General features: G+C 39.6%; 1 protein-coding gene across 3 annotated transcripts in view; it reads left to right on the top strand.

Moving 5' to 3' along the window:
- The window catches only part of slc2a9l2 (solute carrier family 2 member 9, like 2), a 121,356-nt gene extending 119,117 nt beyond the window's left edge, over window positions 1-2,239 (top strand). For all 3 annotated transcript variants that reach the window (XM_044024826.1, XM_044024828.1, XM_044024827.1), the window contains exon 13: window positions 1,796-2,239. In XM_044024826.1, the coding sequence (XP_043880761.1) occupies window positions 1,796-2,035 (240 nt within the window). In that variant the 3' untranslated portion in view covers window positions 2,036-2,239. The remainder of the gene's footprint in view (window positions 1-1,795) is intronic.
- The last annotated feature ends 10,956 nt before the right edge of the window (window positions 2,240-13,195 follow it).

Here is a 13,195-nt window from a genome sequence, read left to right as displayed (position 1 = left end):
TAAGATGAACACAGTCAAAGAAACTGACTTTAAAGGCAGACACTACCTAGAGAAGGAAAGATGGAATAAACAGATACAATATTAAATACTATGATAAAGAAAAATAAATGAAATTAAAAGGGGGTTGAGGTAACCTGAACATTCTGTGCTGCTCTCAGGTCTCCAGGGAGAAACATAATGTCTCTCTTCAGAAACCAGACGACCTGATGGTTCTGGTTCTGGGTCAAACGGTCACATAGTGCTGTCGTTTCTCGTCTGTCGCTGTTAGCTTTTGAGCTGTTTTTAGCTGGCACAGTGTACGGTATCTGTTTGCACTGCGCTCACAAACGTCTGCACATCTGCCCCCCCCTACCCCCCCCGCCCGTGTGCGTGCTCCATATTTTGCCAGCGTGCCCCAAACTGAACCCACCGGGGCCACGGCAGCAGATCAACAGCTTATCCCCCGTGTGAAAGAAGGAACTGTCCCCTTCTCTTCAATCCACCGAGATTGCGCGGATTCGATTAATGAGTGGATGCAAAAATGTCTCTGTTCCACGTTTAATCCCCGGTGAAAACTAGGAGAGGAACGATTGTATGTTATTCTGAGGAACTTGCTGACTTTTGCAGAAGGCGTGTTACGTTACAGAAAACTGGGCCATGCCATTTGATCAACACTCTGATTTTGTTGTGCTCTTATGAAATGAGAGGTGGTGATGTAACCACTGAAATCACAGAAGTTCTTCACCGAGGTCACGGTGTGTGCAGAGTGCATTTCTAATATCAGGTACTACAGAGTGTTATCAAAGTGTAGGATTATCACACGGTGACACACACACACACAGTGTGTATCTGTAAATCTCCCTCTGGGTCATCAGTCTTTGTGTATTTATAAATATGTCACTAACGTCTATTATTGGTAAACACAGACTGGACAAGGTTATCCTTGTCTAAAGTGGGAGGGGCTGTCAAATTCATTTCAGATTACAGAGGACGTCTCTGTGGAGTAGACACACGTCACAGTTACTGGCCAGAATAATACTTGGAGTAATAATACAGGCAGGTAGTATAAAGGGATTCCTTAAACACAGCGTTTATGTTTTATTTGATTTGAATGTTGTTGAGGATGAATTTTATTTTCTGCTGAACAGAGAATGTTTTTGTTTGAAAAAGGAAGAACCCTGATATTTGTTTTGGCATATTTGTTTGAGTTACGTATACGTAGCTTGTTTAAGAATGAGATTTTTGATTTAGACGGATTTATAGAAAATGCTTGATTATATATAATAATGATCAGTATTGTGATTGATATTTAATAGAGAGAAAAAAAAAGAACATAAAGTAATTGGATTACTGGTTTACATTCAGGGTAAACCAGTAATTTATATTCAATATAAAGAAAGTAACTAGCATTTTGAACTTGTAACATGTTTGCCCCCCCCCCAGCCACACCCACATGTCTGTTCGACGTTTGTTATTGTTTTCTGTCGTTATTTTCGTTAAGGTTTTGTACTGTTTTTTTTTTTATGTAAATAAAAAAAAAATAGATCCTGCTATTACTAACGGACGCGAGATTATAGAAAAAAATGTCACGATTGATAAGGTCCATATTTTCAGTGAAGACTTTGAGAAAAACAAGAATTATGAATCTAGAAAGACACATTTCAAACTAAATAACTAGAATTGCACACTGGTGCATTAGACATCATTTTCAGGATGCTTGTGCAATATTCATGATTTTCTCCCTTCATGATTCTGCTGAAATGGAACTGATTGAGAACGTTTGTCGTGACTCTCTCTGTGGTTTCACCCTGCGCAGGAGAGGCTGGGGTCCTACGCCTTCCTTGTCTTTGTGGCGGTCTGCGTCACCGGATCTATCTACCTCTTCATCGTCCTGCCTGAAACCAAAAATAAAACATTTATGGACATCAGCAAGAGCTTTGCGAAGATCAACAAAATCCCTCCGCCCTCCCCCTGCCATGACATGGAGCTGACTCTGTGCATGACGCCCGACGCCAAAGACAAGGACCAGAATGTGAAGATGGAGAGCTACTTGTAAACTGAACACGTTGCACTGACACTGGAGATGCAGGGATTATGCTTTTTAAATATTTATTTAGCCATGGTGATTCGTGATATAATAACACGTCATTTTAGGCAGATTCAGTTCATTTTGATATTTTGTACATTTTACATGATTGGAATAGTTATGTCACAGATATCAGTTTCCAACCGTTGTTCCAATAAAAGGAGCCAACTCTAATGTATGTTCTGTAGTTCTTGATCAACGTGCAAAACAACTGTAGAGACTCTATAAAGTTTATGTATTTCGGGAGTTACAAAAGCAATGGACTTGCATTGAATATTCACATGATATCAGAATCAGTGTCTATTGGTTTTAAAATGTATTCTAGCACATCAGCAAACACTAAAGGACCTTTGCATCTCTAGTATTAACTGGTGTTCGCTGTCTTATCACAACAATACAAAGCAGGCCAGAGAGTGAGCTCCACAATGACGTGTCAATCATCATTAACAGTTGACCTCCGTCACACCAAATATCACATTCTGGACTGTGTTGAGTGTGTGTAGGATATTATGTTAGACATGATTTGAAGGTCAAAAAGCATTGCAACAGCACTTCAATTTACAAGAGGATGAGTGATCTAGGTTAGTTTCTGTTTCTAATATCTTGAAAATAAAACATTAAGAGGAAATACACATAAATTAGAGAAAGGAGAAATTGGATTATACATGAATAAACCCATCTTTTTAATGCACGGGCTACAATGGCAGTGTGGTGACATGTTAAAAGTAAGGTATTACATTTAAGACATTCATACTTCGTCCTAGTTCCACATTTCCACACAAAATGAGCAATGAGAATCACAGCGTGAGCTGTTTAAGGTCATAACATCCATATGCTGATCTCTTGTATAGTTGACCTCATTTAAAGCCCACATAGACCGGAAGCTCCAATTAACGCTGCGTTTGTGTGTGTGTATCTGCGTCATGACCTCGTTTATGAAACCCTAAAGTTTCACAACAAACAGTTCAGCCACTGCTGAGAAAATAGTGTTGTATTGTTTTCCTGGGCTCTGCGAAGCGGATCGGCACTTCCTTAATTTGATGTCGTCATCAGAAATCCTCACCACCGTAGCGCCTCCTGGTGCGGGCACTAGTCCGGGCACATCCGGTTGCGTACATTCAACCGCAGTAGAAGAAGAAGAACTACTCTCGTTGTAGCTGCTGAGATGCAGAGCATCCACCGTGCCAGAGGGGGAGCTGTGTATCTGAAAGCTGGCCTATCTATTACGTCACTTCCAGGTACCTGGCCAATCACAGGACAGTGGGAAAGCTCTCGTTGGCTGGCCAATCACAACACAGTCCACGTTCTGGGGGTGTGGTTTTGGTCTGAACGGCAGTGAGGAGATATTTTGATCGGCTCGTTTGCAGCGATTAGGAGGTTTTTAACCATGAAAACAAGTTCATATATGTAAGTAGACCTCCATAACTAACATGTATGTGTGATACAAGCATTCTATGTCGCCTTTAAATGTTTGGTCTAGAATTAAAAGCACATTTCTGCAACAGAATCACTTCAGAATTTATGATTATTTTTCTTTTTATTTGCCATACTCAGCAGCCAGTGAGGAGGTGGTGGTGGTGGTGGTGGTGGTGGTGGTGGGGTTATCTCCTGCGGCACTCGCTTGCGTGTGTGCGTGTCTGTACATCCATCTTTTGGACTTCCCTCGTGCAGTCTGGCCGGTCAATCATTTGAAACCTGTCACCCAGCAGGAGAGACTGCGGGGACTGTTGATGCTGTGAGAATTTCAGCTTTGTGGTGGTGGCTCTATAGCTTCAAGATCTTTGTTGTCGTTTGGACTTAATAAACAGTGATTTGGCTCAAAGGCCCTTCTACTGGCAGCTCTATTACCTCCTCAGGCTCAGTAGTACTACATGGCCTCAAGTGAAATTGAGTACTTTTAACTTCATTGGGTAAATATTGCGATATTGTCGTTAAAGGGCCAGTTCTGGATGTTGGTGTGAGGTAGTGACATAATGGTGACCGCTTTAGTTAGACAGCTGATGGTAATGTAGTTGTTGATCCACTGCTTCTCTATACATGAGTTCAATTGTGTTATGTTTTGTGACACATTTGAAACCCTTTGTTAGGATTTCCCAAAGTGACACAAACCAAATGTGGCAGCAGCAGCAGAGCAGCAGCTCCAGGGTTCCTATTAACTAAAAACACCACATTTCTCTGTGGATATGCAGCGACAACAGACACATGAGCGTTTGGCTTAAACCTGGATTATTGCATCGGTTTACCCTAACACTACTCACTATGCATAAGTTATACAGTGTGGACTCACCATTCATTGGAGCAATTCACTATTCAAACCTGGCTTTGTTGTAGTGTAATCTCATAAATGCAGCACGTCGAGGAGTCTGATGAAATGACAAATGTAAATATAGATAAACAAGCCACTCAGCACACGTTACAGCACCACGTACAGGCCAAGCATGAACTACAGTGATAAAGAAAAAGATTGTTTCTGTGTGCTTAAGGCCTTAATCGTGGCAGCATTTTACATTTAACCCAGATCAGAGGAGGCAAGTGGACGGGCAATGATCGTGTAAGGGCATCTACACGCAGCACATGTTCCAATTATGCACACACGTGTGGTTCCATTCACATAATAGGAGGGTTCATGTTAGCCCAGGCTTTCCTGATCCCACACTCAATATATTGTTGAACCTGGATCATATGCAGTTGGTCCACACAGTCACACAATTCTGGGATCCATGTAGACAATCACAGAGAGTTTTGATCTTGATTTCTTGATATTTATTAAATAACCTCCGGTTGCCTAGAAACGAAAGCAAAATAACAATCCAAGCAACGACGCTATGCGACGAACAGAGGGGCAATCTAATACATTCAGGTGGGTTTTAATGTGGTCAGAAAACTGTTTGCTCTGTGGCCCTCCAACAAAAGAACTTTCCCTTCCTTACCTGGACACACCCTTTTCACAGGTGAGACAGGAATTCAATCACCAAAATACATAAATCTTAGCCCCAAATCTAAATTAGGTTCATTTTTAATTACACTTAATTCCCAATAAATAATAATAATACTAATTTATATTATAATAATAATAATAACACCTCATAATGTCCACTCAAGAGGCATTTGCGGTTAGTGTGAATCAGTGTGTTCAGAAGTGCTTGACAAACAGGAAGTCAACAAAATAATGTCTTCCAATGCACATAGTGGTTATACATCACAATTGAAGAATAATGACATTTTTCATGTTCTGATCAAATCGGTGTATCTACAGCCTTTGGCTTGACATAAATTGGCAATGATGTACACAAACATTCTATACGAATCAATAAACTGTCCTGAATGTTAATCAAAGCTGCTCTTTTCACAACATCCAGTCGGTTCCATGATGGAAGCAAAAGTGACGTAAGAGGAAATATGGCTTTTTAAAAATAAAAATGTGTTGAAATACGTAAGACAAATGTGCGACAACTGGTATGTTTAAAGACATAAATGACACTCGTACACTCAGAGCCTTATGACACTCCACTTCCTCTTCAATCCGCCATTCAAAATAAGAGCCCTGAGCTCCGGCCACAATGTGTGAAATGTAAAACTATCACAGGGAACTTCCTGTACACGTGTACTTTTCTCTCAAAAGTTGACAGGAAAATATGAGATTATCTGACTAAACATCTGACTTTACTTGACAATACTGATCAGACATGTGCAGTCAGTAGCATCCAGCTGGATATTACTCGTGCAGTTTTTATTTCCGTCACTTCCGCTTCTGTCGTGCAACAGACTGAACGGGCGGCTCTGGCTCTGCAGCTGGATATCGCGTGGATTGTGTGTCAAAAGTCTCACGAACTCTTCAAAACAGTTCAGGTCTGAAAACTCTTCCACTTTGATGAGCCTCCGCGTCTTGATCTCAGCCCTATCACCTATATGTCCTCCTCATTCTGCTTATTTATTGGTTTAATTAAAGTTAATAAGTTGTATTTATTAATTCAGACCTCTTTTTGGCAACCAGCTGATCCCCGCCTCGTAGCTATTCCTCTTATTGCTACGCCTGAAATAAAATACGTACAATACTTTTTACAACCGGAGTTTTATGGTGTATTTATTGATTATGCAGGATTCATTTATTGTCAACTGCTTTATCCTCCACCAGTAGTGCCAATCCCAGCTGAGTAAAGCACCGACAGACACACCGACACACACACCGAGCCACATAAAGGGATCAGACCAAGTTGGTGCTGATCCCGGACGAGCCCCCAAGATTAAGGGATGATTAAGGTGAGCATTTGACCTGGTTGTCTTTGCCGAGTGGATTGTCGTATTGGAATAGGTGAGCATGGTTGAGCGGCTGCTGCCTGAGGGATCTCTGGCTCGTCATCCTCCTCCATCATCACTTCACCTCCCAGCAGCATGGGAACTGTCTCAGATACCGCTTGATTCTCCATCCTTGTGTTGTGGTTCATCCTGGTCTCTGACAGGTTCCCTGTAAGTGTGAGCAGACCTTTCCTGGTCTGGTCCCGGTCTGTTTTGGCTAAATGTTTATTATTCATTATCTTTACTGTCTTTGCTGCTGTGACAAAGTTGTGAGACGAGGATTATTTGAAGAACTGTGAACTGTCTGTCTCTCCGTCTTCCTCGTTGTGCTCCTCCTCTCTGTCCCCTTGTCTTACTGTTCTTGTTTTACCATAATTCTTTGTAGCATATCCTCACAGTTTGACTAATGCAAGCAAACAAACTGACGGTGTTGTAGTTTTAGAGTCGTATGTGGATGGTAGCTGCAGGAAAAAGCCTGTTTCATGCAGTCAGGAGCTGCTGACCTCATGTGGAAGAGGATTACACAGACAAGGCTCAGATGTGCACTGAAATAGAATATCACAGTTTGTGGTCGTAAAACCCAGAAATATTTGCTGCTGTCGCCTGTTTCACAACGCTTTTCTTCCCCTCTGGATTTTTAATCTATGCTTAATTCCTGCTCATTAAATTTATGCCTGACATGGTTTTCAGTTCACATAATCCTACTCACTCCACCTGCTTACTGAGATATAAATTACAGCAATTAGTATCACAACTTTGAAATTATAAGTGGCAGTGTTATCAGTCAAATATGGACCATAACTAATACACTTACAGCATGTCAGGGATGGAATCATTAAAACGTGTATCCCACATTTCTATAGAAAAACAATTATTATATTATATAATATATATATTTTCAGATAATGGATCATTATATAAATGATCCATTATCTGAATCATTTTGAATGAAGGAAATTATGAAGAGTTCATGTGAATAACTTAATGTCTAATTTGCCAACACAACAGTAATTGGTCATTTTAGTAGCAGATTTTTACAATGAATGGAATATTATTGTCATTCACAATATTCCAGGATAATCGTCGTGGCATGAAATTGACATATTTTCTGATGTTTATTAGCAACCTTCACCTGATGATATAATATATAATATCCATCACTGAAACACATACAAAGAACTTTGTGCCAATCACATTCAACTGATGCTGAGCAGTCTCAGGAGAGAGCATTTTATTTTAAAAACAATAACAAAATGTGTTTTTTTCTCACTCTAAGACGGCCTCTTCTGACTGGAAAGTACACATTTTGTAAACTGCTCACCCAAAGCACAGGGGAAATCATTTATTTGATTTATTTATTTATTTAGCCAGCAGCAGCTGGTCGACTACTGCACTGTTTGTGTCATTTAGGTAAATTATTTTAAACACATTTGAACCTAGTGAGGGCCACACGGTGGTGTAGTGGTTAGCACTCTCGCCTTGCAGCGAGAAGACCCGGGTTCGAGCCCCGGTTGGAACAAGGGCCTTTCTGCATGGAGTTTGCATGTTCTCTCCGTGTGTGCGTGGGTTCTCTCCGGGTTCTCCGGCTTCCTCCCACAGTCCAAAAACATGCAATGTGGGGATTAGGTGAATTGGACACTCTAAATTGACCATAGGAGTGAGTGTGAGAGTGAATGGTTGTTTGTCTCTAGTTGTGTGTGGCCCTGCGATGGACTGGCGAACTGTCCAGGGTGTACCCCGCCTATCGCCCGATGTAGCTGAGATTGGCACAGCACCCCCCGCGACCCTCTGGTGGAGGATAAAGCGGTTAGATGATGACTGACTGACTGAACCTAGTGACAGATGCAGCACAGGAAGTAACAACTCTTATGTGCCATGATGTAAAAATGTGGCGGCTCAAGCAGCAGCGAACATCTTAAAATGTCAACATTCATGGAACTTCCACTGAGAGCGAGCGTCACTCTCCCACGTGGGACCCAGTGTTGGGAACCAAACAATCTGAATGAGTGTAAATAGCACTTTGAGGTTTGTTGTTCAAATGTAAAGTGCAATACAAATAAAATCTATTATTATTATTATTATTATTATTATTATTATAATTAATACAGTTTCATAATATTGTTGGAACCCTGTGGTAAGTTGAGCATAAGTGTGGGTGAGCTGAACCAACTCCCTCCTTCCCTCACTCTTTCCTCCCTCCTCTCTCCCTGAGTTATGATATTTCACAGTTCACTTCTGTGCTGAACGAAATAACAGCGACATCTTCAAATCCACATGGATTAATTAAGCTCAGTTAGGCCTACAATAACTTTATTATTATTATTATTATTATGACTATCATTGTTGTTGCATTGGGGGTGGAGTGGCTCAGTGGTTAAGACCGGTACCCCGCAAGTTGGACTCCACCCCTGGCTGATTGTCCTCAATTCCGTTGTAAGTCGCTTTGGATAAAAGTGTCTGCTAAATGACATGTAATGTAAAGCGGTGCACAAATTTAACAAAATATAAAGAGATGCAAATTTGACCTCCAATGAAAATAATGAAATAATGTGATGTCGTTTTTTTTCTTCTTACGAACGATAGGTGATGAGTTGATGGTGTAGAGAGAAACGACACAGGACTCGTCAGGCATCAGACCAAGCTCTGCAGCACCTCTGGAGAATGTGTTAAACTACCACTAGGGGGCACCTATTTTAAAAACGTACATGGGTCATAAATGGATAAATGCTGTGAACATGACTGTATTGCCCAGGTTTCTCTATTTATTTCAAATGGTCTTATTTTGCCCAGCTGGATCGCTTTATTTCTTCGTTCATGTGGAATAAAAAACCTGTGTGTATAAAGAAGGCAAGAGTGAAGTCCGATGGTGGTTTGGGTTTACCTAACTTCCTGTTTTACTATTGGGCAGCTAACATTGTCAAGCTCACATATTGGATAACCATATTTGCATATAGGGAGGGTCCGGTGTGCACAGATATGGAATTGAGAGCTACACTCTCTGTTTCCCCAATTTCAATCTTAACTGCCCCACTCCCCCAGGATACCAAATCGAATTGAACTGAACTCAAATTTGGTGGTCCAAAAATCGATTAAAATCTGGCACCGGTTCAGGAAACATTTTAATTTGACAAATATGTGTATGTGCCTCTCTCCAATAATGTCTAATCATCTTTTTGCACCATCTCAAATGGACCAGAAGTGACTTGGTCTACTTCTAGGAAGGAGATGTTGGAGAAAGGGTTCACAACTTGTGTAATAAATGCTTGTATAAATTCTTTTGATATGAAAAATGATAAATAAAGTTGAAGGAAATAAAAAAGGATGGGTCGTAATTCCAGCATATGAACATTAACTTCATTCTGTTGAAGGACAGTCTTCAGAAACCCCTTTCTGCCCCTGCTCCATCACAGCCTGTGTATTTCAAAGGTGTTTCAGTGTTATTCTTCAGTGTCTATTTTTTGCTGCTAGAACAGACTTCCCTTCTCTCACCTCCATCAGCGTGGGGGTGAATCCCTGCCTGTTTTACATTTACAGGCACAATGATGTCCACCTAAACATAAACATGTACAATCTTGATTAAATATTTAGGACACATACAGCTAAAACTCTCCTCAGAGCAACTACTTTATATTGACTAAAGCTAAACTTGACTAAAGTTAAAATTATTTTTGGTCTAACAAACCTCTTCTTGTCTTATCTCCTTATTTTTTCTATTTCTTTTTTCTGTACATTTCTTGTTGTTTGATGTTTTTGCACCATTGGCCTTGCCCCAAGTCTGTATTTAGTTTGATTTAAAAGCAGCAGCATTTGTGTTGCATGTAAATATGTAGATTAGGGTTTTGTGTCTGTTTGGTATGTACATAAATGAAATGGAACGGTCAGTATTTCCCAGTCTTCAGCCAGCTGACCACATGGAGGAGACGCTGTCCCTGTTCCCACAACAGGGACCTGGAACAGTATAGCATATTATATTGGCCCAGTGTTGTTGCTATAGACATTTAGTGATAATAGAATTAATATACGATTGTATTTATTTTCATACTAACTACTAAGTCAGTAATCTCTGAATGAGTCAAATAGTGCATAATTTAATTTCTCCCCTGGTTCAGAGGCAGACAAATGCATGTAGGTCAGTGCATGGATTTGCCAAGAGTGAAAAATATTGTTCATGTCATGGAAAACTTTCAAATGACAGAGTGCCAGCACACACCATCTGTACAGCTGCTGATTGCAGCAACCTACAAAACAGGAGGTTAATGTGGAAGTGGGCCACATCTTTGCTTCCAACAGGGAGTCTTTCACTCACCGTCCCGATGAATTCCCTCTTTGGCTGCTGGAGCATTCAAAGTCATTAGCCTTTGTGTGATATATGATGGTATAATAATAATTATAATAATAATAATTATTATTATTATTATTACTATTATTAAAGTTATCATCATTATTATTATTATCATAACTATTATTAGTATTGCTATTGTTATTGTTATTATAATTATTATCACTATTATCATCACTATTATTATTATTATTATTATTATTCATTCATTTTATTCATTTATTTATTTATGTATTTATTTTTTCTTATTCCTTATATAGCTCTGGTATATGCCACTTTATTATTTATATTTTATTGTAATGTTCTCTATCTATCTATCTATCTATCTATCTATCTATCTATATATCCATCTATCTATCTATCTATCTATCTATCTATCTATCTATCTATCTATATATCCATCTATCTATCTATCTATCTATATCTATCTATCCATCTATCTATCTATCTATCTATCTATCTAACTATCTATCTATCTATCCATCTATCTATCTATCTATCTATCTATCTATCTATCTATCTATCTATCTATCTATCTCTATCTATCCATCCATCCATCCATCCATCTATCTATCTATCTATCTATCTATCTATCTACCTATCTATTTTTTTACAGGCCCTAGTTGCGCACTGCTGTGCGTAAGGTTCTTTTTCTCTGCACTGCCCCCTGTCTGCCCCCCCAGAGTCAGTCACTGCTGGCACCGTGCCTGTGAACACAAGCTCTATATACAAGGCCCACAGAAGCTCCTCCTCTCTGAAAGAGATGACATGATGTGTTGCGTTCACAGAGAGGACATGTACGAGCCAGTATCAGGTCAAGTCAGTTCATTTTAATATGATGAGGTGTTTCAGAGACTGCCGTTCATTATTGATACACTAAAGCACATGAACAAGTGATGATGATGATGATCCTGGTGCACATTCACGCAGAGACTTTTTTTTTTTTTTTGCATTTTTGTTTCTGGATCTCACAAGAATGAAACCATGTCAAAAGAGGCTGATTAGTGAAAGCCGTGGTGCTTTTTAGAGCACATTTCCCAGAATATCTTTGTCAGTGAGTCGCAGTCTCTGTCCTTCACTGCAGCTTTGTTTATGCTATACTGGTGCTATATATAGTGTTGCATAGGTAGTTAATGTGTTTCCTAATAAAACATTTTAATTAGAACTTGAATCATCCTTTAAAAAAACATGTTTACCTCCATGTGAAGCAAGATCACATTCATGTTTTCCTTACACTGCATATCTACATAAACATACAGTATTGACATGTTTTTAAGACATATACTGAACATACACATTTTACTAAGGATATTTTTAAAGCTATATTTTCATATATGTAATGTCGACATATATGATATGGATATCAAATTGAATTTATGTCCCATTCTTCTCTAAGAGCACAAACACCAAATGGTATTCATATTTTGTGAAACACATTATGTGGTGGGTTTATATCTGATTCCAACAATCCGTTTGTAAATTCTTTGAAATCCTTTCATTATAGCGATATTTGAGTTTTCATCATTTTCTTTCAAAAAGCTATTTCCTCCAGTGACACAGTCTAGTTCAGGAGCTAATGCCCTGTGCTGCCTATGTGATTGGCAGCTCAACATCAGGTATCACACACTGGTACTGACCTGATGGAATTCCCTTGATCATTTTATCAAAAATATGTTATTTTTTTATTATGAATGTGGCAGCAATATTTAAAAAGCTCAATACAATCATTCATATTCATTATAACCAATAAGCCCTTTGTCATCCAAGTCAAGGACAAGCAGCAGAAAGTCACAGACGTGGGTCACATTACACCAAGGAGAACATTTTCCAACTCTTCTACCAAACGTCCATTTTTCTGGACATAATGGAGAAGGACATACAATGGATAAAGGAAAACGTCTTTATTTTCATTATACAACGGTACTGCGAGGTCAGGTGACTGAGAACATGCAAACTCCACACAGAAAGGTCCCAGACCAGGAATCGAACCCAGCACTTTCTTGGTGTGAGGCAACATTGCTAACCACTACCAACCACTGTGCCACCATAAAATTGTCCCCAGAAAGAAAATACAACATTACAGGACATATCCTAGTAAAGGCATAGTTCAGGTTTTTAATTTTGTTAAATATTAATAATATCAGTTAAATATTTTTTATACCATAATCCCCGTATTTTTCTATAGTATTATTTCTGTGCCACATGCACATGCGTGAAACTGCTCATGGTCTGTTCCTATAGAACAATCGTCAGCTCCACTTTGGAAACTCTTAACAATCAGAGTCTCCCGTGTGGCAGACTAACGAGATCTTAATAGCGTTACATTTCTTGAGCTGTGGCGTTAAAACGCTCACGTCATTAACGGTAAATTTCGTCCATTAAGCGCCGGAGCGGTGTTCAGCGCCGCCCCTCCCGCGGAAAACCGAGATTGACCGAGGCGGATACAATCAACTTGGTCACTTTTGTCGCAATTTGTGTCTCTCCAGCTCTCCACT

The sequence above is a fragment of the Solea senegalensis genome, linkage group LG4 (assembly GCF_019176455.1).
Source record: "Solea senegalensis isolate Sse05_10M linkage group LG4, IFAPA_SoseM_1, whole genome shotgun sequence".
NCBI lineage: Eukaryota > Metazoa > Chordata > Actinopteri > Pleuronectiformes > Soleidae > Solea > Solea senegalensis.
Note: the sequence above shows the minus strand (reverse complement) of the source record. Positions and strands in the feature narration are given on the sequence as shown.